Source organism: Lampris incognitus, chromosome 5, assembly GCF_029633865.1.
Source record: "Lampris incognitus isolate fLamInc1 chromosome 5, fLamInc1.hap2, whole genome shotgun sequence".
Taxonomy (NCBI): Eukaryota; Metazoa; Chordata; class Actinopteri; order Lampriformes; family Lampridae; genus Lampris; species Lampris incognitus.
In genome coordinates, this window is record NC_079215.1 from 12641170 (window position 1) to 12667869 (window position 26700).

The following is a 26700-nucleotide window of genomic DNA, read 5'->3' on the forward strand; positions in this document are numbered from 1 at the left end:
TGTGTTTGTGTGTTGATGTGTGTGTGTGTGTGTGTGTTGATGTATGTATGTGGTGTGTGTGTGTGTGTGTGTGTGTGTTGATGTATGTATGTGGTGTGTGTGTGTGTGTGTGTGTGGGTGTGTTTAGTATGTATGTTGTGTGTGTGTGTCTGGGTGACTGTGTATGTATGTAGTGTGTGTGTGTGTGTGTGTGTGTGTGTGTGTGTGTGTGTGTGTTTGTGTGTTGATGTGTGTGTGTGTGTGTGTGTGTGTGTTGATGTATGTATGTGGTGTGTGTGTGTGTTGATGTATGTATGTGGTGTGTGTGTGTGTGTGCGTGTGTGTGTGTGTGCGGGTGCAGGTGCGTCTGGGCACTTCCTATTTCAGTCTTGACCAAGTCCTCACAAACAGATCAGGTCCAGTCTGTTTGTTCTGCTCACGTTACCTCCTGGACTGAGACCTCTTACATGCCAAGCAGACGTATTTCATCACTGAGTTACCAGTTACCCCCCCCCCCTTACCCAGTCCTGCCCCCCCCCTTACCCCGTCCTGCCCCCCCCTTACCCCATCCTGCCCCCCCCCTTACCCCGTCCTGTCTCGTAAAGAGCGTGAGGTGTCCCCGTACTTTGCTCTCCCTCTCTCTGCTCCTCTTTCCCTCCCTGTGCTCTCCTCTGGTTGTTAATGCTCCTCATCACTGGTCTCCTCAGGCACCGACAGCCATGCTCATAGAACAGGGAGCTGGCAAGTGACTGTGTGTGTGTGTGTGTGTGTGTGTGTGTGTGTGTGTGTGTGTGTGTGTTCCCATAGCAGCTGCAGTTACCAGGGCAATGTGATTACCTACAATACGTCTTCCAAGAGACAAAAAAAAGAGAAAAAAGCTCCTGCGTATGTGCATGCGTCCATGTGTCGGGGTGATTCCAGTACACAGACCCACACTTTGTCCCCCCCTCCTCCATCCACCCTCCCCCCCCCCCCGACTCACCATTTCCAACTCATCTTTCCTATCACATCATGTTGATTCCCATGTTGCTCATTCCTACTCCCTCTCCAGCTGCTCATGGTTTCTTTTCCACCCCTGTTTCCTTTCCTTATGTGTTGTCTCCTCTACACTTTCCCCTACGTCGATGGTTGTGTGTGTGCGTGTGTGTGTGTGTGTGTGTGTGTGCGTGCGTGTGTGCGTGTGTGTGTGTCTGAATTTTATGCGGCCGTATATCTACAGTGAGACTAGCCAACCCCCCGTGTGTCAGGCTTGTCTGGAGAAAAATTATGGAAGTCCCCTCGTCGGCTCTACAAAGGCTGGACGGGGTCATAGCAAAGTTGTGACCTTTGGGGGCGTGACTGAGATCGAGCAGCCCCAAAGCGCGGTTACATCAAGGGAAGGGGACGAGCCAGGCTTGCCTGAGCACTTCCTTGCCAAGGCAACTGTTGCCATGCCCGCTATTGGCCTGGGCTCCCGGCTTACTGAGCGGGAACGCAGGTATGGAAGAGGCCAGAGCCGGGGTATCCTAGACCCTGGCTAGAATCCAAAGCGGTCCATATATAAAGCACAATGGACTACACGGTAACACTTTCTATGAAGCTTGCATCTATAACACCCTATAAGCATCTATAACGCCCTATAAGTGTAGCTATAAGTCATTGTAAGATTCATTATAACCATGTATACGCCCTCACAACACCTCATAACCACCTTTATGATACATTATGTCAATTTAAAACGGATTTATGCATTATAAATATGTCACCATTTACCTGTTTATCTGTCAAATGTCATAATGCATCATAGCCAACTTGTTTTGCTGAAGTTTTGTAGCAATGCATAATGACACTTCAGTGCTACTTCACAGTCTTCAGCCATAGCCGTTAGTCATTGTAATACACATTTTAGGAAAGTATGGGCGTTATAGGTGCAATAGATGCTTATAGGGCGTTATAAATGCTTATAGGGCGTTATAGAGCTTTATAGATGCTTATAGAGCATTATAGATGCAAGCTTCGTAGAAAGTGTTACCGACCACACTGAGGTTTATGTAGGTTCTGTCTCTTTGTCTGTGCTGCATTGCTGCGTTAATGATTCTTACACAATGCATTTTAAGGAGATTTGTCAAGACATATGCACTTAAACAGTTCGATATTTTTTGAGCTATCCGGGTAGCATTGCTGCACGACTCTATCATGCCGATCTGCTTGTAGTCTATAAGAAAACTTGGTTGCACAAACACAAACACACATGCCCGCATATGCATGCATACATACGTTGCCGTGAAAAGCACTAAAAAATCCTTTTAACGCTGTTTTCCCTCGTCATATTTACACCCTCCGTTAACGGTCAAAGGAATAGTTCTAGTTTTATACTCGCTGCTCATGTGGTACATAGGTAGGTTTCATTTTCACACTCATCCATCCTTCTCTTCATACTGGACACACAGCTCCAGCATGCCGAGTAGAGTTCAATGCAATTATTGGGGGGCACAAATCCACAAACAAGCTAAGTCAAGTGGTCATTTTAAGAATTTATAGTGTTTGGGTGTTCGAGTAGCGCAGCGGTCTATTCCGTTGCCTACCAACACGGGGCTGCTGGTTCAAATCCTCGTGTTACCTCCGCCTTGGTCGGGCGTCCCCACAGGCACCATTGGCCGTGTCTGCAGGTGGGAAGCCAGATGTGGGTATGTGTCCTGGTCGCTGCACTAGCTCCTCCTCTGGTCAGTTGGGGCACCTGTTCGGGGGGGGAATAGCGTGATCCTCCCGCGCGCTACGTCCCCCCCTGGTGAAACTCCTCACTGTTGGGTGAAAAGAAGCGGCTGGCGACTCCGCATGTATTGGAGGAGGCATGTGGTAGTCTGCAGCCCTCCCCGGATCAGCAGAGGGGCTGGAGCAGCGACCGGGACGGCTCAGAAAGTAGGGTAATCGGCCAGATACAATTGGGAGAAAAGGGGGGGGGTTGTAGTGTTTTATGTTGCTAAATTCCAGAGGTGGAAAAAACGGTCCAGAAAGTAAAAACCCCGTGTCTTTACTCCACCCATGTACTAAACCATCAGATTGCACTGACTAGTTTCCCAAATCAGCTGGTTCAATACATGGATGGAGTAAAGATACGGTTAGAGTTTTTACTTTCTGGACCGGGTTTTTCCACCTCTGCTAAGTTCCCTTTTTGTGTTTGCTAGTTGTGCTGCAGTGGGATGTGACTTGCAGGAAGTAGTCGCAAACGGTACATTTTTAAAATAACCTCTTGTATTTGCTATGAAAGACTGCCGAAGCACCATGTTAGCATTGGCTGAACCTTGGAGGGCTTTCTTTTTTCTTTTTTTTTTACACTGAATGAGGATTATGGATTTGTCCCCGTTAACTGTGTTGAACTGTAGACGGCAAGCTGGAGCTGCATGTTCAGTATGAAGAGAAGGATGGATGACGGTGAAAATGAGACTTACGTATGTGCTAAATGAGCGGGGAGTAGACGGTCATCCTTGGCTTGCTCCTCCGCATTTTCTGCCTGGCTATGAGTCACAATTTAGGAGCTTTGGGTGTATGTACGGGCAGGGTTTCTCGTGCCCCGGATGTCGTGGTTACAGCTCTCATTTTGACAACCTCACAGCCAGGTAGATGGAGTTGACCACACACAAAATCCAACGTCCTCTACTGACCTACCATCTTGGATGCCTGAAGTGCTTCCCAGGCCTACTGATCTGGATGCACGTCTGGCGCAGTATGAGAAAAGGGCAAAGGAAGAGGAGGAAGAGGAGGAGGAAGAAGAGGAGAGGGTGCCAGATCTCCAGAAAGATGACATGATGGCTAGGAGGACCAGGGCGTTCAAAAAGTCAGGTTCTGCTGTGACGACTTACAACCGCTTTCTGCCACTGCCGGCCTCCAAACGCTGCACACAAGAGGAGGTCACTGTTGACGCCGCGCCTCGAAACAAGAGGGAAGTGCAGGCGGAAAGGAATAAGAAATTGAATACAAGGTGGGCAAGATGTTGTTGTGCTGTGTCTTAACATGGTCTGCTGGGCACTAACATGCTTGGTGTGGTGCGTGACTCAGAGAGATCGGCGACTGTACCTCGCTATTCACAGTACTCTCAATTAAATGGGGTTTTCCTCTTAGAGCGGCGCAACAGCAGCCTCTAGGTCCCGTGGAAACGCCTCCACCACGCTCTGACATGATGGTGATCCGGGCAACCTCTCATAATGACAATGATGAGGAAGAGGCTGATGAGTATGACGAAAATGGGCCCTTGCCTGACCCGGAGAAGGATGATATGATGACCCGGAGGACCGGAACTTCCCAAAAATCCACGTCAGGGGGAGCGATTCACTCATTCAACCAATTCTTGCCAACTCCTGGGTCAGTTAAGCTTAAAAACAGCCCTTTGCCGAGAGCAAACCAGGTGAACAACAGACCTAAGCTGGCAGACAAGATGCCCAGTGACAGGTATTTACTGAGGGCATGTACTCTGTTTTGTATTATCATAAGCATGCCTCTCCACTTTACTTGAGTTTTATCCATCATCCGAGGCCAACTAATCCTCCATTACTAACGTGATTTAGAGTTGATTTTGACTTGATAATATCATTTAACCCTGTCATTTAAACCATTTAGACCTTTTTGGAAGGCAATAAATGGTTGTCAAGCGTGTTTCTCTTCACGTCCAGATCTGGTCTTCTTTAATGAGCTGCCATGTTAGCACATTTGTAGCCCTGTGGCCAACGGTGCTCGAAGCAGTTTTGTAATGCTTCATTATTAGGTCTTATCTGATCTTTCTAAATCAAATCTTATCTCGGCTGGTTTGTTGGATTCTTGTTTACTGGGTTTCAGTTTTGTGTTCTCTGGTCTGCCATCGTCTGAGCAATTCAAATGCATTTCCTGGTAACCTGCTCCCTGAACTGTCCCTGGCTCACTCTCTCAGCAGCTTTGCTACTGGGGCCGCCGAACCCCGGACCCTGCCCTCCAAAGCCCCGACCAGGAAGAATATAGGAATCAGGGAGAAAGAGGAGGAGGAGGGGAAAAAGCAAGGGGGAGACGAAACGATCCCTAACACCTCTGTCGCAACTATATCTGAACCCGCCTCCTCTCCATCTGTCAGCCCTCCTCTGCCCATTCCTCCTGCTGCCCAGAATTGCAGCGTGGAAACACATGTGGGGAAAAAGATCTTCGAGGAGAAGGCTGAGGAGCGAGCTGAATATCAGGTAGAGGAGAAGGTTGAGGATGAGGTTGAGGACAAGGTTGCAGAGAGGACTGAGGAGAAGGCTAAGGAGTGGAGGAGGATTAGTGGTGGGCGCCCAATGAGAAGACCCCAATGGCTGGAGGAAGATGATCTACCCCCCATGATGTGAGATGAACTCGTAATGCATGCATGCCACTATCACTCCCCTATTCAGACCTGACTGACAGATGGATACGATGTGAGCTGCTACCGATTATCTAGCCTACATTGCTCCCCCATCTCTGTCTGTTCGTGTAATATCTGGAAATAGAAGTGAACGATAAGCAGATACATGCTAGCTTTGTGTTGAAATAATGCAAATGGTACACTAATGCATTCCTTTGACTCATGAAATTTGGTGTTTGAGCACCACTGCACAACACTCAGCACATGTATATGTCTCCCCCACCCACTCTTCTCAGTCATTCATTTTATTCTGTTATTGTTTTAGGATGAGTCGACGAGTTGCTTTTATGTCTGAGGACACTGAGTAAGTCTCTCAGGACCGGACATAGATGAGTTGTTGCATGACACAAACACAGACATACTAAGACACGTGCATGTTTGAATACAAGGCTACCACAAAAACATGTACTATGCATGTACACTGACTGTCTGAAGTGCTCATTTCTTTGTGTATTTAGGTCACTGCTCATGGCTAACACCATCTCTGACATTTCTTATCTTTTACTTTACAATTTTACCTCTTGTGAAAAGTGTCCCCCCCCCCCCCCCAAGTGTTTGGTTGTCATAATACCGATCTGAACTGTGTTACTCGCCCACTAACCACAATACAGTTTGATGAATGTGTTCATTTTACCAAAAGAAATGAACTTGGAAATGAAACTAGCAAGCCTGTTTGCTTGTCGAACACTCAAAGACAGTGCTGCTCTGTGAAGGGTCGTCGATCGAGCTGCAGTTTTAGAGCCGGAGGTTGACGTTGTCCCCTTTTTGTCACTTTTGTTTCTAGGAGTATGAGTATGGGTGACATGCTTAGCGAGGAGGAGGTGGGACATATCCAGCCGCTGAGCCGATCCCGCTTCGAGCGCATGCACGAGCAGTACAGCAACTATGAAGACGAGGAGGACCAGTGGCAAGACGTAAGAGACAAACAGAGAGGGCCATGAAAGACAGTGAGAGAGAGAGAGAGAGAGAGCACAGAGTCCACAACCTAAATGAGAGAAGTAAAATATTATGTAAATGTAAAAGTGCGCCAGCGCGAATAAAACAACACCAAGCAAACTTGAATTAGAAACGTGATGAGTGACAGTATGACCCTGCGACAGGATCTGGCCCGCTGGAAGAACCGCCGCCGCAGCGCCTCCCAGGAGCTGATCAAGAAAGAGGAGGAGAGGAAGAGGATGGAGAAAAGGCTGAAGGAGGAGGGGAGTGACAGTAACAAGAGGAAGAGCATCAAGACCTACAGAGAGATTGTGGAGGAGAAGTAAGGACGCCGTGACAGGAAAAACCCTTTTAGCATGGCGCTAAATCCTTACCGTGTTTAACATAAGTCTAAATGGGACCTTAGTTCTTGGTTAAGTAATGTGCCGTGCTAATTTATGCTAACGTCAGCTAATCTCAGTTTGGGCCAGGACCAACTAGATCTTCTCCTGAAAAAAGGCTCTCTTAGAATATGCACAATTTTTTGCAATTGAGCTAAAACGACTATTGGGGCATTATAGACAAGGCTCAGCGTTATCGGTTTACCGATTTTCACCGAAAAATACCCAGATTTTCACCCCGATTTTATGTTTCCGCAGATCCAAAAGTTGTTCCTGTTCATGTGAGGTTATGTAACAGTGTCCTCATGTGGTGAAACACGGCACGCTGGATGGCTTTGAAAAATAAAAACCCGAAAACGCTGAGCCTTGATTATAGAGGGGGGTGAAATGGCCTCGGCCCACCGAAGATAGCCGTGGTCTGAAAAATGTCCAATGACAAATGTGCTAGATAGCTAGAGAGACACAGAAGGGAGTAGAAAAAAAAAAGAAAATTGATGAGTCAGTCTGGGGAAGGAAATGATTTCTATCTCGCAGTGCCTTCTTCACTAACCTTCACCTCTTTTCTCCCTCCCCCCTCCCCCCACCACACACACACACACACACGATCTTTTTTCCCTTCCTCTCCACCAACCTTTGTTTTCTAGGGAGCGTAGGGAGGTGGATTTATGTGAAGCTTATAGGAAGGCAAAAACTCCAGAGGAAGCGGCGATGGTTTTGCAGCGCTATGCTCTTCGTTTCGCTATCAGCGATGCCACCTTGGACAGCCTGAAACTGCCCCGATCCACCTCATCCGAGTTCAACCTAATTCTGCAAGATCAGGAGCAAAACCCCACTGACTCCATCACTGACTCCGAGGCCTCGGACGCACCGCACAAGCCAGAACAAACTGACAGAGTAGATCCTTGCCCGACACATGACGATATAAACACAGACGCACAAGAAGAACCAGTCGCCCTCTCGCCAAGACCCGAAGCACAAAACATTCCCTCTGCCTCGGTCACACACTCGCGACAAACACCGCCTCAACTCCAAGAACTGAGGGCGTCTCAACCCCACAGCACACAGTCTCCAACTCTATATGCACAACCGGGTGCACAAGATGCACAGCCCCAAGCCAAACAAGCACCACCCGCAATGGCACAAGGGCAGCCCCAGCCCATGCAACCTCTGCACACACACTCGTCCCCTCTGGCTCCACCTTGTAGACCCGTCCCGCTGCTCAGCGCCAAGCCCTACTGCCAGCCCAGAAGCACATACTCCGGACAAAAGTCTGTCAAGGTGAGGACGACTGTTGGACACAGATCACTGCACTCGTCCACATGTGCCCGACCACATACTCAATACTGATCATGTGTGTGTGTGTGTGTGTGTGTGTGTTAGGCGGACGGCTTGGTGCGTGTGAATGGCGAGGTGACAGAGGAGGTGATCTCTGCCACCTCTCCAGCTTCGTCTCCTCTGCGCCCCCCGTTGGAGGATGAGGATGCTCCTTCGGAGCAGCCTTGCGGTGATCAGAGCACAGTGGAACAGCGGTCGCCCCAGCGGGAGGAGAAAGCGTCGACGTCTTCGGGCTCGGTCATCAGCTCACTGATTGGCGGTAGAAGCCGTATCGTCAAAACTACCATCGTGACAGAGCTCACCCGCGTGGAGCCGCCCACCCCAGATATCACCAGCAACGGGAAGGTAACGAGACTACCGTTGACATAAGTTATTGCTGAAATCTGTGATTTCGTGCATCCGGGTGGTGTGGTGGTCTATTCCGTTGCTTACTAACATGGGGGTCGCTGGTTTGAATCCCCGTAGGCGTCCCTACAGACACAATTGGCCGTGTCTGCGGGTGGAAAGCCAGATGTGGGTGTTTCCTGGTCGCTTCACTAGCGCCTCCTCTGGTCAGTTGGGGCGTCTGTTCGGGGGGTGATCTTCCCAGGCGCTACATCCCCCTGGCATAACTCCTCACTGTCAGGTGAAAAGAAGCGGCTGGCGACTCCACATGTATCAGAGGAGGCATGTGGTAGTCTGCTGCCCTCCCCGGATCAGCAGAGGGGGTGGAGCAGCGACCGGACGGCTCGGAAAAGTGGGGTAATTGGCCAAGTATAATTGGGGAGAAAAAAAGGTGGGGGAAAATCCATCCGTTATCTGAACCGCTTATCCTGCTGTCAGGGTCGCGGGGATGCTGGAGCCTATCCCAGCAGTCATTGGGTGGCAGGCGGGGAGACACCCTGGACAGGCCGCCATGCCATCTCACACACACACACACACACACACACATTCATACCTAGGGGCAATCTAGGATGGCCGATTCACCTGACCTACATGTCTTTGGACTGTGGGAGGAAACCGGAGCCCCCGGAGGAAACCCACACAGACACGGGGAGAACATGCAAACTCCACACAGAGGACGACCCCCAAGGTTGGACTACCCCGGGGCTCGAACCCAGGACCTTCTTTCTGTGATGCAGCCATGCTAGCCACCATGCTGCTCAGGTGAACCCCCCCGCCCCCAAAAAAAGAAATCTGTGATTTCCCCGATCTGTCCCTCCCTCTGACAGTGAGACCTAGGAAAAAGGTTTAGCAGCCATCGTAGCATGTGTCCCGTCATCTCGGCAGTAAACAATGGCGTCCTCAGACCAACGCTAAGACGGGCAAGCTAATGGACTACAAACTACATGAACCTATATGGGAGCACCTTTCTGCTGTAATATTGATTGTAGAATTGGTAGTTTACCTGTCCGAGAGAAGAATCGCCACATCGTCATCCGTTTTCGATCCTTTTTCCAGCTTGAGTAGGAACGTGTTTGCCCTACCTGATCAAAACTTTCAGCGTATGTGGAGAAAGACTCCAACCATGGTAAAGATGCCAGTGGGTATTATCAAACCTGACTCCGTGGTCCCGATGCATAAGATGGAGGAACACAAGAGGATATCTGTGCATGGGTATCCTCTTTCGGTCTTCCTATTGAGTTTTTCATCCTGCGTCTGGGGCGGCACGGTGGCCCGGTGGTTAGCGCTGTTGCCTCACAGCAAGAAGGTCCTGGGTTGGACAACCCCGGGGGTCGTCCCGGGTCGTCCTCTGTGTGGAGTTTGCATGTTCTCCCCGTGTCTGCGTGGGTTTCCTCGGGGGGCTCCGGTTTCCTCCCACAGTCCAAAGACATGTAGGTCAGGTGAATCGGCCATGCTAAATTGTCCCTAGGTGTGTGTGTGTGTGTGTGTGTGTGTGTGTGTGTGTGTGTCGGCCCTGTGACGGACTGGCGACCTGTCCAGGGTGTCTCCTCACCTTCCGCCCAATGGCTGCTGGGATAGGCTCCAGCATCCCACGACCCTAATTAGGATAAGCGGCTTGGATCATGGCTGGATGGATCCTGCGCCTGAACCTTTTTCTTCTGCCTTTTCCTTCCAGATGGATAGAATAACTCTATTAATAGAGACACGTCCTGGATTGCAGCTTGAGGTTGTTGAGTAAAACGCAGCGTGAACAGCTGGTGTCGATATGTTCCCGATCCCTTCACCTCACCGATTTCCCTTTCAGGTCCGGGACACCTTTGGGTTGTTGGAGAATCCAGCAGCGGAGGAGAGTGAGACTGTGTCAGCAGTGTCCCCCTGCAGCGCGCAGGCATATTCGCCCACCGTCACAGGTAGAACGACCTTACCCAGAATGCTTCTCTCCTCAAGCATTTCTGTTCCCGATCGTTCTGTTTTCCATCTAAGCCGGTTGTGTTTCCCCGTTTCGCAGAAGGACTCGAGGAGAGCAGCGTGACCGTGAGTAGATTTTGTCGAACGCAACTCTTTTTTTTTCTCCCTCCTCTTCCCACACGTTCTCCTCCGTTCTGAAATGTGCCCTGACCTGATCCGTCCTCTCCGGTAGCTGTAGTCACCTGTCCTCTCACCTTTCCTCTCTTCCTGTCTGTTTTGCTGTGTACTGTACACGTGTTTGTGTGTGTGTGTGTGTGTGTGTGTTGCGGTCGCTCGTTGGGTCTGCGTAGATTGAGACCCCCATGTTGAACTTGGCTAAGCGTGTTAATCACTGGGTCTGGGACCCCAATGAGGAACGTAAACGCCAGGAGAGGTGGCAGCAAGAGCAAGAGCGCCTCCTACAGGTACACTGTTGGTTTGGTGTGTATATATATATACACATGCATGGCTGTTTGTCCTATAGAGGCAAAACGGCAGTGCTTCATAGTTCTTCAAAGGTCACGAGAGGGGTTGAGATTAAATAACCAAACTATAAACCCATAGATTTTATATCATGACGTGTTGTGTGTGTGTGTGTGTGTGTGAGTGTGTGTGTGTGTGTGTGTCTTTGTTTTTCGTGTCTGTGTGCATATGTACCTCTATGTAGGCGCAGTACCAGAGAGAACAAGAGAAGCTGAAGGAGGAGTGGGAGAGAGCACAGAGAGAGGTGGAGGAGGAAGAGAGGAAACACAATGAGGAGGTGCTTCTAGGAGAACCCACCCCCACCCCCACCCCAAATTTGGAAAAATACACATACGCCGTCTTAAAAAAAATCACATTGCCTTCGTTGCTGTGCTACTAAACACAACGTTGTATGTCTTGTGTTGCGGCCTTGTGTATCCGTGTCCACGGTTGCGTGCCCAGGAGAGACGGATTCTGGAGGAGACGGCGGCACCCCTCCAGCACTCTGCCTCGTCCATTCAGCCGGCGAGTCAGACCGGGGCAGGCCCACCGCCTCAGATAGGCCATCGAACAGGAGGACGGGCCGCTTCCACGGAGCACAACGGCCAGAGAGTCTTGGCGGGGAACGAGGACCAGCACGCATCCAAGCTCCATTTTTTCCAGGGTGAGATGCATTCACACACACACACACAGGAGATGTGCACATGTCTAGGTTTAAACACTAACACACAGCTGAGCAGTCTAGAGTTTTGCTGGTTTCAACCCTGTGTAACGTGGCGCTGTGCTCCGGTACAGATGGTTACTGTTATGATGTGTTGGCACAGATTCATCGTGTAATAGTGAGTCCTCAAAAAAGACGGAAATGTGGAAGACATCTTCTCTGGACCGCAACGCTCAGATATCCCAGACTAATGCTGTTAAGAGGTACGCAATATGTGTAACTGTACATTACAAATAAGCATTGTGTGTGTGTGTGTTTTATATGTATATATAACACACACACACACACACACAGACACATATATGAAGAATGAGCAGCAGGGTTGACAAACGTGTAATCTTTTCCTCACAGGTCTGGATCCCACGACAATGTGATTGGCACACATCAGTCACCATCATCAGTGCCTCAGCCTCCCTCACCTAGCAGGTGTTGCATCCTTACACACACACACGCACACACACACACACACACACACACACACACACACATTGAGTCTTCACAAACGCGGCGAATTAAGTTTGTTATTCTGAGACATGGTTGTGATGTGGAACGGTGGCAAAATATAAACAGTCATAAAGTGTGTGTATGTGTGTCTGCGTGTGTGTATTTGTGCGCTTATAGGTGTGTTAGTGGGAAGAGACTATGTTCTGGTTGTTCTCAGCCACTTGGGAAAGGAGCTGCAATGAATATCGACACATTGGGGCTGTTTTTCCACATACAATGTTTTAAGGTATTGTACACTAATACACACACACACATACACACACACACACACACACACACACACACAGACGCACTAAGTACAGCTGGCATCAGCATCAGTACACGTAACCCTAGTGAAGTACATCCTTAAAGGTGTTTAACTCGTGGTAACTACTGGGCAAGCCAGTCGTGCAGTGGCGCAGTGGTTAGCGCTGTCGCCTCACAGCAAGAAGGTCCTGGGTTCCAGCCCCGGGGTGGTCCAACCTTGGGGGTCGTCCTGGGTCGTCCTCTGTGTGGACTTTGCATGTTGTCTGCGTGGGTTTTCTGCGGCTGCTCCGGTTTCCCCCACCGTCAAAAAAGACATGCATGTTAGGGTTATTTTTTTTATATTTAACCTTTATTTAACCCGGAAGATCCTGTTGAGATTACAAACCTCTTTTTCAAGGGCGACCTGGCCCAGATAGGCAGCAGCAATTAGAAAGCACAGTTACAAAATCACACAGTTGCAAAATTACACATTTGAAAACACAAACAAAAGACAAAAAAATTTAGAAAAAAAAAAAGTAAATTACAAGCAGATTATAAAAAACAAGTACATGTTGTGAAATAAGCTTCAAGTACTCTCAGTTTGGATGTAAAACGGCTCAGCTCTGCGCCCCTGACCGAGGCATGGCAGGACGGACTGGAGTTGGTCCCCGGGTGCTGCACGGCGGCCGCCCACTGCTCCTAGCCACACGGCTAGGATGGGTTAAACTGCAGAGCACAATTTCTCCCCGGGGATCAATAAAGTAGGGGCGGCACGGTGGCACAGTGGTTAGCGCGGTTGCCTCGCAGCAACAAGGTTCTGGGTTCGAGCCCCGGGGTAGTCCAACATTGGGGGTCATCCCGGGTCGTCCTCTGTGTGTAGTCTGCATGTCCTCCACGTGTCTGCATGGGTGTTTCCTTCGGGTGCTACGGTTTCCTCCTACAGTCCAAAGACATGAATCGGCCATACTAAAAAGCCCCTAGGTGTAGGTGTGGGTGTGGGTGTGTGGGGGGGGCCTGTGTGATGGCCTGGCGGCCTGTCCAGGGTGTCTCCCCGCCTGCCGCCCAATGACCGCTGGGATAGGCTCCAGCATCCCCGCGACCCTGAGGGCAGGATAAGCGGGTCGGGTAATGGATGGATGGATGGATGAATGGATGGATGGATCAATAAAGTATCTCAAATCTCTTCATGTTTGACTATTGAGGTCACTGATATGAAACTCTCCATTGTCTGCTTTACTGATTAAGCTGATCTCTCTCCCAGTGTGGCGTGTGTGATGGTCAGCTCGGCGACACAAGCACAGGGACGGATGTGAGGATTCGTAACGGACTGCTTAGCTGTCATGAGTGTTACATCGCATCTCGTGGTAAGACACACATACGTATGTGCAGACACAAACCTGTTGTTACTTGTTACAACAGCTCGAGTGTAACGATTTTACGATCCCGTCATGTTTTCTATCATCAGGTGGCGGCCAGCCCACTACGCTATGATAAGCTATAGATGGACTCATCATCGCCGTCACGGGAAAAGAACAATGTGGATATCTTGAATCCTGCCCCCCCCCCCAAGCATTGTGGAATTTTATGGAAGATTCTTGGAATCTTAAATGCCGGGGACAAAAAAAACAAAACAACTTTGGAATCCTTTCCGGGATTCCGGAAACAGCTCTGCGGATGTGATGGAAAGTGGACCTGGCCAGGTCGACGTGAAACCCACATGCGCATGCAGTTTCAACGTGGACACACACGCTTCTTTTGCTGCACAGAATTAATAATGCAAGAATAAAATCGCCGCGTTTAGGTCTCTCTCCGCTCACGCTTAACCGCACCCACGGGAGTCAAAAGCATCCTGCTCTCGCCACCTTAGGAAAGCTAAACGCCGCTGTCTCTAACGCAGCGGTTCCTTAGTCCGTGACTTGACGGAGACCCCTGAACCCCCCGCCTGTCCGTGGACTCCATCGTGTGAGTGTGTAGCTGCTCCTGAGTGGATCACCTTATGTAGCTTGACTATTATAATGCCTTACTCATACCTTCTGGTTTGCTTTTGGGGTTTGCGTTTACAGTTTTGCATGAATTAAGATCTTACATACATAAATTATTGTAAGTATTGCTCAGATGGCAATGTGGTGTGAAATGGACTTAGAGGTTGTTTTTTTTTTTCCTCTGTGGAACGTTGACTTCTGTATTTCCTCTGACATGTTTAACATCATCCTCTTTTTAACTTTAGGCAAAACCAAAGCACTCTTAACAATGTGGCTGGTAGATATGAAGAAGCAATTTCTACGTAACTCGTTGAGCAGAAATGAGAGTGCATGTTTGTGGTAGTACACGTTTCTCGGTTTGTTTGTTTTTTCTAAATGTTTTCCTTTCAAGATGTTTCAGATATTGTTTGTTCTGGTAGCTTGATGACAGCTGACTCAGTGCCTTAAGACATGAATGCAAGGGCTAGTATGTGTGCAGTATTTCACACCCACATGGACCTCGGGGTCTAGGCACATTGTGTGTGTGTGTGTGTGTGTGTGTGTGTGTGTGTGTGTGTGTGTGTGTGTGTGTGTACGTGTACATTCATGCACATGTGTACATGCATGGTGTATATAAGTAATGGGTGCTGATTTGACTTGAAGCACAATTCCATACCAGCCCCCCCACCCCCCAGCCCCAGCATAATTGTCCAATTGTTTATCCCCCTACCCCTTACCACCAAAATAAACCAACGACACAAAGTTCATAGCCCCCCCAGTTAATCTCAAGCCCCCGTAATATGACAGTTGCGTGATGTCCTGCAATCTCAACATTGTCTCCTCACCTGCCTCCATCACAAGTGCTGCCACCCCGGAGTGTGAGGCGACCGTCTCTCCTCTCACCCTGCGTGTCATTCCCTTCTTCTGGGGCAGAAGTTATCAGCAATGTGACCATAGCTATGTTCTTTAGTGCTGGCAGCTTCTTCATCACGTAGAGGAACGGAGCATTCAGTCCAACGGCTTTTATAACAAGTGTATGTTTATCAATAAAATGGCTTAAATGGATGAGCGTTTCTGTGTTTCCATGACGAGCGAGCTCTGGTTCATATGTAATTTGGATGTTCACCTACAGGTATGGCGTTTGAATAAAGAATAATTTTGTGATGATAAAGGGGAACCTGTCACGGTGGCGCAGTGGTTAGCGCGGTTGCCTCACAGCAAGAAGGTCCTGGGTTCGAGCCCGAGGGTAGTCCAACCTGGGGACTTTCCAACCAACCCACCAACCCAGGGACCTTCTTGCTGTGAATACAATTAATTAAAATATAATAACAATCCATCACGTGGTAGCAGTTTTCACTGTGGCAGATTGAAATGTATAATGCAACAATATGGCCTGCAGTCATCAGGTAATTTGATAAGGACAAGGGTGTATGGTTCTCAGAATCTGTGCATTTGGCATCGTGTGGCTATATCTTAAATTAACCCTACAGCTAAAATAACGCTTGACAAAGGCGGAGTGCATGGGGATGCATCGTGCATGGGAATTTGCTAACCTTGTAATTTAGCAAAGTAATAAATGAAAATGAATCGTCTGTATGACCTTAAGAAGTCCTGCCTTTCATCCCCTTGTTTTATCCCTTCTTTTCTTGTACCGCCACCTTGTGGCCCTTGAGCTATACCACAGGTGGCTTCAATAGATCAGTGTTGTATTCGCCCAGTGGGCGAGCACGCGGTGTGGAGTTCGCTCGCGGATGACCGCCCAGCGTGAAACACAAGTGTCATTATCAAATGAAAACTGTCGCCACAAGATGAACAACATTTAAGAAGAGGTTTACTTGCAAGGTGCGATGTACAGAAAACGACAGTTTAAATAAGGTGGTATTCGACAAAAGCCACTTTTAAAAAACAAAAAGCAAAAAAAAAACAAAAAGCTGTCACGATGAAAAACAAACGTTGACACCATGTTGTGTAACCATGTTGCTGGGAAACTGATGTGATTACCATTCAATAATTGGATTACCCCCCACTTTATTGACGCCTTTGGGGTTGTCTCTCCGTTTATTTGTGTGCGTATTTAAACGTACAATCTGCATAAAAAGTTATTGGCCATTCTTAATTTTGACTCAAATGGGATTCCATACTCTCGGCTCGCGGCTGTCATGTGACACAAAAGCCCAGTTTGTGCGTCGCACCACTTCCTGTTGCTAAACATGCGGCTCGGTTGGTGTTCGCTTGTTATCTTTTCGCTTCAGATTTGAAAAGAAGCTACCGTCTCTCAACATGGAGGGAGCGTCGTCCTCTGCAGTATGTATCTTATTTTTTGCCAAATAATATTCGGCCTGCACCTGCGGCTGGCTCAGCAAAGGGGTTGTAGCTTGTGCTAAGCTAAGTTAGCCTGTTGATGAACTGTAAACAATCGAGCTGTAGCGCTAACGTGCTTCCAGCCGCCTGCTAACCGTCAGAGTATATCTGCTTATTTCCGGCTACCATACACCACTAGCGTGCCATTTGGGTCCATGTGTCATTCTAGTGTCATTTTAATGGAGATGTTGACGTTTCTGGAAGGCTCTAGTTGAAAGTGGATCTCATAATCGGTCTGAAAATGAACTCCCAACCCGACATCCCACAAGCCGAAACGTACTGGCAGACGGGCAGGTTATCTCAGGACCGCTGTCACGGTCTCTTCTGTGTGTCGCCAGGTGAACAACTCAATAGACATGACCCCGAGTGCAGATGAAGACCCTCTCATTGATGGACCCCTGATCTCTCCCGACGCCCTCCACTCTGCAATCAGGAGAGAGTTCCAGTCGATACCGACAGCCTGTTCTGCTGTCCTACTGGCATTCGCACATGTAGGCCTTGTGTCCAAATTTATCGTTTCATACTGCTACACATTTTATATACTTGTGCTGATCTGTACTACTTCTTACTGAATTGAATAACTCTGTCTCACTTGCCCGTATCCACCCCCACCCCCTTTAGGTTATATATATGGTTTTGTCAGCATGTGTAGCAGTGCTGTGTGTGCTGAAACTTGGCCCAGAGGAAGAGTGTGCGAGATTGTTGGGGGATATACAAGGACAGAGTGTCATTGTGTTTGGGAAAGTGTGTCTATGGCTGCTGGTGCTGCTGTTTGGTAGGTGCGTGCACCACCATCACAATCGGGCCAGAGGCAGAGGATACCTCCGTTTCTACAGACAGACACAAGGACTAAAGGAGCTACCTCTCATTATACACTCTACAGGTATGGTTTTCACTTAACCGTGGTGGGCAGTCACGCCATTTAAATTCAAAACTCGCTATATCAAATAGTGAATGCGTCCTTTGCCAAATGCTGAGCTCCATTTTCCCCCACAAGATGGCAGTATTGTCATAGTAATGCCAAAATATGTGTTTGCGTGTCTGTCTTGTGTGTGTGTGTCTTTGAGTAGGAAATGTGTTAATTTTAGTTGTCCTGGCTGCCGGACTATCAGGGCCCGTGCGAATCTACATGCTGCTCACCGTCCTGGGATTGGAGCTCTTGGTGACGTTGCCATGCCTGCTCATTTACACAGGTAACCTTTAAATGCCACCAAAGTAATTCCTGGATTTTCCATGTTGGTACAGGAAGTAGTAAATAATATTCCTTGTTGATAAACTACAGTCAGAAAAAGAAGATCCATTCATATTAATTTGGTTTAATTGTTATATGGCGATGTAACACTAAAATATGGCTAGCCTCACAGATTTAAACAGTTTGTTCACTTCTTACTACTTCTCACTAACATAATGGTAAAATACCTGCCTATCAGTTGTTTTTCGTGCCAACTGGACACTGGTTTTATTTCTAGTCATTGAGGTGTTCATTTGAAGAATAAATTGATTCATTAGCCATATGAAAGAGGCTAATGAAAATTACAGTTTTCACAATTATGTCTATATAAGTGTTATAACGATAGCACTGCTTTAGCAGCCATAATACTGAGCAGTGTTCTGTGTGACTCTGCCTTTGAAAATGTGTGAAAAAGTGTCCACCGCATGCGGGTAGCATAGCGGTCTATTCCATTGCCTACCAACATGGGGATCGCCGGATCGAATCCCCGTGTTACCTCCGGCTTGGTTGGGCGTCCTACAGACACAATAGGTTGTTTGCATATGACGTCATGAACTACAGACGGAGGGCAGTAAGTCATTTTCTACATAGGAAGCACTATCACAAACTTTCGAAATGCCTATGTTTGGCGTCATTAACTGAGAAACCACATGGAGTTTTTATTGAGCACCAAAAGTAGTTGTTCATGAGGGGGGAAAAAAGGCAAGAAATTGACTGAACCGTCGTCTGCGGATCGGGAGGAGCAGAGTCGGATAACGCGCGTGTGTGCAGTGACCACTTCGTCAAAAAAAACACTTCATAACATAAGGATCATGTCCAACATATCTTACTTGCTGTTTATACCTTTCTCTCATAATATCATTAAACTAGCACAGTTCGGGCTAAACTAGCTCCATCTCGTCCATTCTGCTTTTCACTTCCTGCCCTCCATCTGAATCTCGTGCGTCATCAGAATCACGTGACCGCAAACAAGCTATTGACCGAGTCTGCAGGTGGGAAGCCGGCTGCAGTAGCGCCTGTGCTGGTCAGTCGCGGCGCATGTTTGGGGGGGAGGGGGAACTGGGGGGAATAGCGTGATCCTCCCATGCGCTACGTCCCCCTGGCAAAACTCCTCACTGTCAGGTGAAAAGAAGTGGCTGGCAACGCCACGTGTATCAGAGGAGGCACGTGGTAGTCTGCAGCCCTCTCTGGATCGGCAGAGGGGGGGGAGCAGTTACTGGGACAGCTCAGAAGAGTGGGGTAATTGGCCAAGTAGAACTGGGGAGAAAAAGGGGGGAAAAAATCCACAAAAAAAAAAAAGTGTCCACCACTGATGTCACTGGCGGACAATTTATAAATTGCTATCTTTATATGACATTTGGTGGCATTCTCTGTAAAAGCTGTATGTAGCTTTGTTATTTGGATTTTCTTACACAATGCACCCTATTTCAATGTTTTCACACCAAAGGTGATGGCAGACTAGGAAGTAAGGGTTGTGGTTTTCACATTCGTATTATGTCAGCCAGTGACGTCATTTGTGGACACTTTTCATCACATTTCCCACAATGGTCCAGGGAGACAGAGGATTGTTCAGTTTTATGGCTGCTAATGTTGAGAGTGTCGTCCCTACAACATGTGCATGGGCATAATGTTGAAAATCATGATTGTCTCCCTTTAAGTAGGCACACCCCATATATTTCCTTATACAAAGAAATACACACTACTGCCATCCTGAAATGGTCGCATCACAATTCCCCCAGCCCTATCCTTTAATTTAGAGTCAGCAGAATGACAATCAACCATTCAGCCTATTGTCTTCTCCCCTCTTTTTCTGCATTTCTTTCTCTTGCTACAGTCTACTCCCAACCCTCGCCTCAAAGTAAATACATGGAAGTGAAGGTATTGATATGGTGGATGTGTGTGATGTTCCACACACATGCTTGTCAAATGTCAGAAAATGTAAGGCTCATCACAAACTGTAGAATTATACTCTAATGGAATGTAGAAAGGATACAACTTAGTTATTTGTTATCAAATTATTTGATAATTATTTAAAGACTATCACACTGACCGAAGCAAACCCTTGCCTTAAGTATGGTCAATGGAGCATGTAGGTATGTAAATATGATTATATGACTATACTTGTTCAGCACTTGCCGTTTGTAAAAGGAAAGCTTCAATGAAAAAAGTGGGTAACACCCCAAGTGGGATCGAAACGTTGTCATTATTAAACTTTTGTGGCTTAGAGTAAGTTTGCAGCTGTTACCCCCTTTTTTCGTTGCTGTTGCCCTGATATCCTCGCACCTACATGATGTGCGTATAATTATTCTCCTTCATCTTGTAAAAGGAAAGCTCCCATTAAAGATAGTGGCTCGGAGGATATTGATATTAAACGGGTTATATTGAAAGGAAATCCATATAAAAGGTGTGTTTGGGCGGCTCAAGGGCACAGATTTGAGTAAGGATAACAAAGATGAGGCGAGAAGATAACAGGCATTAGGCTTTGGCCTAGCCAAAGGGGATAACTCGACCTACTCCACCCAAGCGTAGAGTGTGCAAGTGTGTGTCTCACACATTGTGTTCTTGTTTACAATCTGGGTCAGTCGGCGTGTGTGTGTGTGTGTGTGGGGGGGGGGGGTATTTGTGTGCCAGTTGCATTCCAGGTCAGATTAGTGCAGCCAAGCACAACCTTAACCGAGTGACGCCTCGCAGATCAGAGCCTGTTACCTGAGCATGAACACAGACAGGCTCACACATATACAGGCTCACACATATTAGACACATGGCACATTTGCAGAGGTAAGGCGGCTTTGTTAGTTTATGAGCGCGGCCAGTAGGCTTCCTTGTTTGTTTTCGAATGTGAGGTTGATGAAGAGGAAGATGCAATGCCTGCAGCTATGAAGGTCCATTGAGGAAGGTCTTGTTCATCCTCTTTGATGTGTGCTGAATGGAGGGTGTGTGTGTGTGTGTGTGTGTGTGTGTGTGTGTGTGTGTGTGTGTGTGTGTGAGCATGCAGGCAGGCACACAAGCCTGTGTGTGTCTTTAACGACAGCTGTATGTATCTGCCGTTCTCATTATAACATGAATGCACTGTCCTCTAAAGGCCTGCATGCTCCTTACACATCAAAGCTGTGCCTTGGCCTTCAAAGGCTCAACTTGGCTACATCTCTGTCCTGCCTGCTCAGAACTTGGTGTAAGCACTGCAGGTCAGAGATGTTACACACTATCTCCCTCCCACCACACACGCACACACTGTCTCCCACCACACACGCACACGCACACACACATTCCCCTGCCCCCTTAATACCATCCCAGTGTATTACAGCTGATGCAGCGATTGGCCCTTTTTAGAGTAGGGAAAGCCCTAATTATAGTGCCGTTATGTGCCTGGGTCAAGAAATTTAAAGCAGCAGTTGTCAAAATCTGATCTCACCCGGCATCTTTAATTCCTTTTATGAATATCTAGTCTAACTTAATTGAGGAAAATGGTGTATAAATGGCATTCTTTTAGAATTCGGGAAAAGACTGTTCTTTTGCATGGTTTGCAAGAACACCGACTTCTTCCATTGAGCAAACTTCCAAGATTTCATTCGTCTTTAAAGTGATACTGACATCAAAATCTAAAAATTCCTATTGACAGGCTAAGCTCCGAGTTGGAATGTAACCACAGGGAAATTCAGTGGCCAAAACAGCGTGTCTTCGGCCACTCGAGAGAGATCTGTGATTGACTGTAGATGGGGTCCAATGTCAAATTGTGCCGGTGGATATGTTGACACCAGTCAATTTGCATATAGGGTGTGTCCACAGCGAGATGTTTGTGCTATTTTGCTGAGACTTTATTGGTCTTGCTACGATATATTGCTATCGATCTATCTAAATATCTATCATTTATTTATCCAACAGTTATTTGTATCACCGAATCCTCCTCCTTGAAACTGTAATCCTTGCAGAGGATCTCCCTCTCGCTCTCGCTAGCCGACATTTTTTGTAAATAACAAGTGACGAGCGGTACCGAGCCCCAACCACCCAGGGAGACAGTAGCCAATAGCTTTGAATTCTTAAAACCACACCTATTTTCAGTTGTGATTCAAACTCCCAGTGTTAAAAAATGTGTTCAGAAAGGGCATGTCAGTCTCTCTTTAAGTTATAAGCCTCAGTGGCACCACGAAAGCATCTTCTTGAAAGGTGTTTCCCTGTAGGGCTTTCTTTGGCTCTTTTTCTAAAATGTTTACAACCCCTGCACATATCTCGTCCAAACAAGTATGCATAACTTTTGATTGGCAATTTGATTTGCCAGTAAACGTTTACAGTACTTTGTGTGGTCTATCATTTCGGTAAATTCCAAAATGCCATGGGTCTTGCACCTCTAGATATCCATTGTGACTGGCTAAGAAAGATTGAACACAAGATACTTGGGTCCATTTCCTTCAGTTCTCTATTTTCAATACAAATAAACTGAAAGTGGTTTACCTGTGAACGATGCACTGATGAACCAAAGCATTGGCCACTTGCCTAATATACTCTTGGTCCTCAGTGTGACGCCAAAAAGTGCAGACCCACCGAGGCATGGGGCTCTACAAGACCCCTGAAGGTGTCCTGTGGTATCTGGCACCAAAACATTAGCAGCAGATCCTACAAGTCCTGTAAGTTGCGAGGTGGAGCCACTGTGAATCGGACTCGTCGGTCCAGCACATCCCACAGATGCTGAATCGGATTGAGATCTGGAGAATTTGGAGGCCAAGGCAACACCTTGAGCACTTCATCATGTTTCTCAAACTGTTTCTGAAGAATGTGTGCAGTGTGGCAGGGCACATTATCCTGCTGAAAGAGGCCACTGCCAGGGAATATCAGGGAATACTAATGGCATGAAAGGGTGTACCTGGTCTGCAATGATGTTTAGGTAGGTGGCACGTGTCAAATTGATGTCCACATGAAGGCCAGAACCAGGGGTTCCCAGCAGAATATTGCCCAAAGCATCACACCCCCTCCACTGGCTTATTGTCTTCCCATAGTGCATCCTGGTGCCATTACTTCCCCAGGTAAATGATGCACATGTACACGGCCATCCACGTGATCTAAAAGAAAACGGGACTCATCGGCCCAGGCAACCTTCTTCTACTGGTCTAAGGTCCAGTTCCAACGCTTGCGTGCCTATTGTAGTTGCTTTCAATGGTGGACAGGGGTCATTACGGGCCCTCTGATGGTCTGCGGCTACGCAGCCCCATATGTAGCAGGGTGCGATGCACTGTGTGTTGTGACATTCCTCCTGTAACCATCGTTAAAAGTTTCTGACTGGTGCCACAGTAGACCTGTTGGTTGGAACCAGATGGGATAGCCTTCGTTGCCCTCACACATCAATGAGCCTTGGGCGCCCAGCACCCTGCTGCTGGTTTGTGATTTGTCCCTCCTCAGACCACTGTCGGTAGGTACTCACCACTGCTGACTGGGAGCATCCACAAGCCTTGCTGTGTCTGAGATGCTCTGACCCAGTCATCTGGCCACAACAGTTTGGTCCATGTCAAAGTCACTCATGTCTTTACCCCTGCTCATTTCTCCTGCATCCAACACGTTGACTATGAGAACTGATTGTTCACTTACCATCAAACCTACCCAGACCTTGACACGTGCCCTTGTTTGGAGATGACCAATGTTATTCTGTTCACATGTTAGTAGTCATAATGTTTTGGTTCATCGGTGTATGCGTTTGCATTAGCTGTGAGCACCTAAATGGCCCCACCGTTAGCACCTGGAAATGTGTCCTTAGTTAAGACTGATTGAAGTTTCTCAGAACTAAGACTGTAACATTAAACAGGATTTAGGCGTTCTCCATCCCACCGAGCAGGACTGTGTGCCCCTAACAGGAAGGTGTGAAATGTGTCACCTTTGTCCCACTGCAGCATTAGGCTATCTCCATCCTGGACTCTCTCTCTCTCTCTCTCTCTTTCTCTCTCTTCTTTCTCTCTCTCTCTCTCTCTCACTCTCTCTCTCTCTCTCTCTCTCTTGTCATACACAGTACTTTGTCCAGGCTCATAAGCTACACTCTCTTCACCAACTTGTGCGTCCTCACTATGGAGGCTAATTAACTAAATATTCAAAGTCTAGGGATATTGCCAACATACGACACTAAACTCCTATATGCAACCCAAATACTTAAATGTAATGTTTCCTTTTCTTGTCAAAGGGAACTTAGTAACAGGTTGGTGTTAAAGTTTGTGACAGGTTCATTACAGCTGATGTAAACATTTTACAGTTAAGTGCGGCCCTACACTGTACTTTTCTAAAATAACTCAGTAAAAGCACCCTTAACATCTTTTTTTCTTTCCAGCCCTTTTTCATCTTTACATTTGCTGAATCATCTCATGTTTATTCTCTGTTATCTGCACGAACAGAACATATACACACGTGTGCGCACCCACCGATTTAGGTGATCATTAATGCAGGAATTTGTGGTATTTTTGGGGTTTGTGTGTGGATGTGTGTGAATGTTGAGATGGGTTGCCACACTGTAGCAAAGTAAAGATGCCACTCTTTAGAACCTTCCTGACAATTTCCTCTGGCTAATGATACTCAATCTTATCAATACTCAGTCAGCTCCTCCTTGTGTCCTTATACACACACACACACACACACTCCACAAATACAAAGAGCCCGCAGGCTTATCTTGAATAAATCAGTATTGCCATCTCCCATGCATTCCCAGCTTCTCTAACAGCTACTGTGGATCACACACTCTCACATACACCATTGCTGTTGTCTCCACCCCTTGTGTAAAGGAGTGTGAGAATTAAAGTTTTGAGTGCAGGACACAACAACCCTTGAGGACTAAGTGCACTGTATACCAGCATGTGTGTGTATTTAGGAGAGTGCCAGGGTAGAGGATAAAAACACTGGTCAAGGGGGATCTCCCTTGCTTGGTTATCGATGTGCATGCGAGCGATATTGTCAAATTACTGTGTTGATGTGATGATACTTTATAAACAAGAGCTCTGGTCGTTTTGTCTACCACTCCAGTCAAGGTAACGAAGTTCAACAGAGAGCGAGCTGTCCCAGATGTCAGCCGAGAGGAGCATTCACATACTTACAGTAACACGAGCCTACCGACGGAGACCGGCTTCAGGTACACATGTTCATTCACAATACCTCTCTGGCTGTCATTCACCAGTCCGCATCCTGAGATGTGCAAACTCTCTTGCAAACGTGTGCTCTGTCTGTCTGCATACCACAGAGAGGGCTCCAGCCTAGAGGAAGTGGTGGAGAAGCAGGCGGACCTCATAGAGTATCTGAAGCAGCACAATACCTTACTGAGCAAGAGGCTGCTCAACCTCACTGCTCAGCACTGACCCCGGCCCGGCCTCCAATTCAGCCCCGGCCGCAGCGACCTCTAATACCCTCTCTGAAGCCAGACAACTTTGTGGAGCCGGAAACCGATCACTTTTAACACCCAGAAGAGAGGGGAGGGGATCCAGGGTTCGAGGGAGAGGATTGGGGAGAGAAGAAACACCGGATAAGAGACTAAAGATATCAGGTGTTTGCTTTAAGGAAAGCCTCTCACACACGCGCACGCATGCACCCCCCCCCACCTGTGCACACACAGCGGGGCATTATGTTTGACGTCCTCTTAAAACCAGGATCACCTGAGACGAACGGATAGTAAAGGACCAAGGAGGAGATGAGCCAACATAAGAGAGGGGAGAGTGGTAAAAGAGAAGTAGGAGGAGATGAGGCAAGGGTCACAGATCAGAAGGGTTTTTTTTTTATTACTGTGTTATGACCCCTGGTGACCCATGTATGATTGTGCTTGTGTGACTGTGAGAGGGAGCCGGAGAGCAGCCGTGGAATTGTTTTAGAGATTATTTGCACTAAGCGGGGAGGATGACAAAGCTAAGGCCAAATGCTTCGAAAGTGAATGGGAGGAGGAGGAAAGCGCAACAAAAGAGGCTACCACCGACCAGGCTTGGCCGACGTGAGCGAAAAAATAGACATTGCTGTAACCTGTCAATGTGATTTTATTTGAGACTGTATAATTATGTGCATTAGCATGGTGTGCCCACACTTTCTCATTGTATTGAAATGTTTTCGTGGGGTTTTCTGTCAGTGAAGTTATTATTTGTATGTTTCTGGGTTCCAATAAATCTTTTGCTGAGATATTTGCTTTAGGAGTCCTGTTATATAGCATCCAGCATGATTCAGTGACATGCAATGTAAAGATATATGATAAGATAACCACAAGGAAGTGAATGCAATCTTGAGTTTTGTCAGTGTGATCACTTTCACAATACAAAGATGCTTTCAAACGATTGTACGGCGCACTAGTGTCAGGTGGATGCTGCTGAAGTTGGAGAAGGGGGCTTACAAATGAAACAATGCAGCGGCCACGTGAGCCAACGTAAACGTATTCTCTTGCAACCACCACTAAGGGCTCGTCGTTTGAGTCCTCAGTGGTGGTTGCCCATTGTGACTCATTTTGTGTGGCCCCCCCATAACTCTACAGGGAGTGTTGTGTTTACGACCCTTTGCCCATGTGGCTCCTGCCGGGAATGCCACGGTTTTGTAGGGCGCTTCTGGAGATGTTAGATATCTGGATTTGTGTTTGATGTGTTGCATTTAAACTGCCCCAGCTAAGTATTCTCATGTGCTTTTTGAGAGGCAGCACCCCAAAGCCTTGTATTACAAAGCCATTAATCACCTCCTGACTACTTTTACACATCCAAACTGACCACTTTGTGAAGTAAAAAAATCAAAACAAAAAAACATTCATAATTTTTTTATTATTAAAAAAAAAGGTTTCATTAAAACATTTGAAGTGCATACATACATTATAAACACTTGGTAAAATACTATGTGGTTGTTCATCATAGCTGCAGACACTGAAAGGTATTTTCTTTTCAAGTCAACTGTGTCTAAACTTGGAG

General features: G+C 47.4%; 2 protein-coding genes across 9 annotated transcripts in view; both read left to right on the forward strand.

The window, feature by feature from the left end:
* limch1a (LIM and calponin homology domains 1a) overlaps nucleotides 1-14411 on the forward strand; it is a 31527-nt gene extending 17116 nt beyond the window's left edge. Inside the window, exons 10-27 of one of the 8 annotated variants that reach the window (XM_056279550.1) lie at nucleotides 3572-3937; nucleotides 4078-4404; nucleotides 4880-5302; nucleotides 5628-5666; nucleotides 6147-6276; nucleotides 6463-6620; nucleotides 7323-7956; nucleotides 8059-8358; nucleotides 10202-10307; nucleotides 10406-10431; nucleotides 10656-10769; nucleotides 11012-11104; nucleotides 11269-11470; nucleotides 11631-11730; nucleotides 11879-11953; nucleotides 12149-12257; nucleotides 13518-13620; nucleotides 13722-14411. In XM_056279550.1, the coding sequence (XP_056135525.1) occupies nucleotides 3572-3937; nucleotides 4078-4404; nucleotides 4880-5302; nucleotides 5628-5666; nucleotides 6147-6276; nucleotides 6463-6620; nucleotides 7323-7956; nucleotides 8059-8358; nucleotides 10202-10307; nucleotides 10406-10431; nucleotides 10656-10769; nucleotides 11012-11104; nucleotides 11269-11470; nucleotides 11631-11730; nucleotides 11879-11953; nucleotides 12149-12257; nucleotides 13518-13620; nucleotides 13722-13747 (3331 nt within the window). In that variant the 3' untranslated portion in view covers nucleotides 13748-14411. The remainder of the gene's footprint in view (nucleotides 1-3571; nucleotides 3938-4077; nucleotides 4405-4879; nucleotides 5303-5627; nucleotides 5667-6146; nucleotides 6277-6462; nucleotides 6621-7322; nucleotides 7957-8058; nucleotides 8359-10201; nucleotides 10308-10405; nucleotides 10432-10655; nucleotides 10770-11011; nucleotides 11105-11268; nucleotides 11471-11630; nucleotides 11731-11878; nucleotides 11954-12148; nucleotides 12258-13517; nucleotides 13621-13721) is intronic. The other 7 variants (XM_056279551.1, XM_056279553.1, XM_056279552.1 and 4 more) reach the window with 7 other exon arrangements.
* Nucleotides 14412-16401: 1990 nt separating this feature from the next.
* tmem192 (transmembrane protein 192) lies at nucleotides 16402-26065 on the forward strand. Its single transcript, XM_056280901.1, has 6 exons — nucleotides 16402-16521; nucleotides 16917-17069; nucleotides 17200-17461; nucleotides 17649-17771; nucleotides 24800-24905; nucleotides 25014-26065. The coding sequence occupies exons 1-6, from the start codon at nucleotides 16498-16500 to the stop codon at nucleotides 25126-25128; spliced, it is 783 nt and encodes a 260-aa protein (XP_056136876.1). The 5' UTR covers nucleotides 16402-16497; the 3' UTR covers nucleotides 25129-26065.
* The last annotated feature ends 635 nt before the right edge of the window (nucleotides 26066-26700 follow it).

What these genes read in the sequence shown, in the direction of transcription:
- tmem192 (XM_056280901.1), top strand. Translation starts at nt 16,498, where the DNA reads ATGGAGGGAGCGTCGTCCTCTGCA. An exon ending in TCCTACTGGCATTCGCACAT is followed by an intron (nt 17,070 to 17,199) that starts GTAGGCCTTGTG and finishes CACCCCCTTTAG; the next exon opens with GTTATATATATGGTTTTGTC. An exon ending in CCGACGGAGACCGGCTTCAG is followed by an intron (nt 24,906 to 25,013) that starts GTACACATGTTC and finishes TGCATACCACAG; the next exon opens with AGAGGGCTCCAGCCTAGAGG.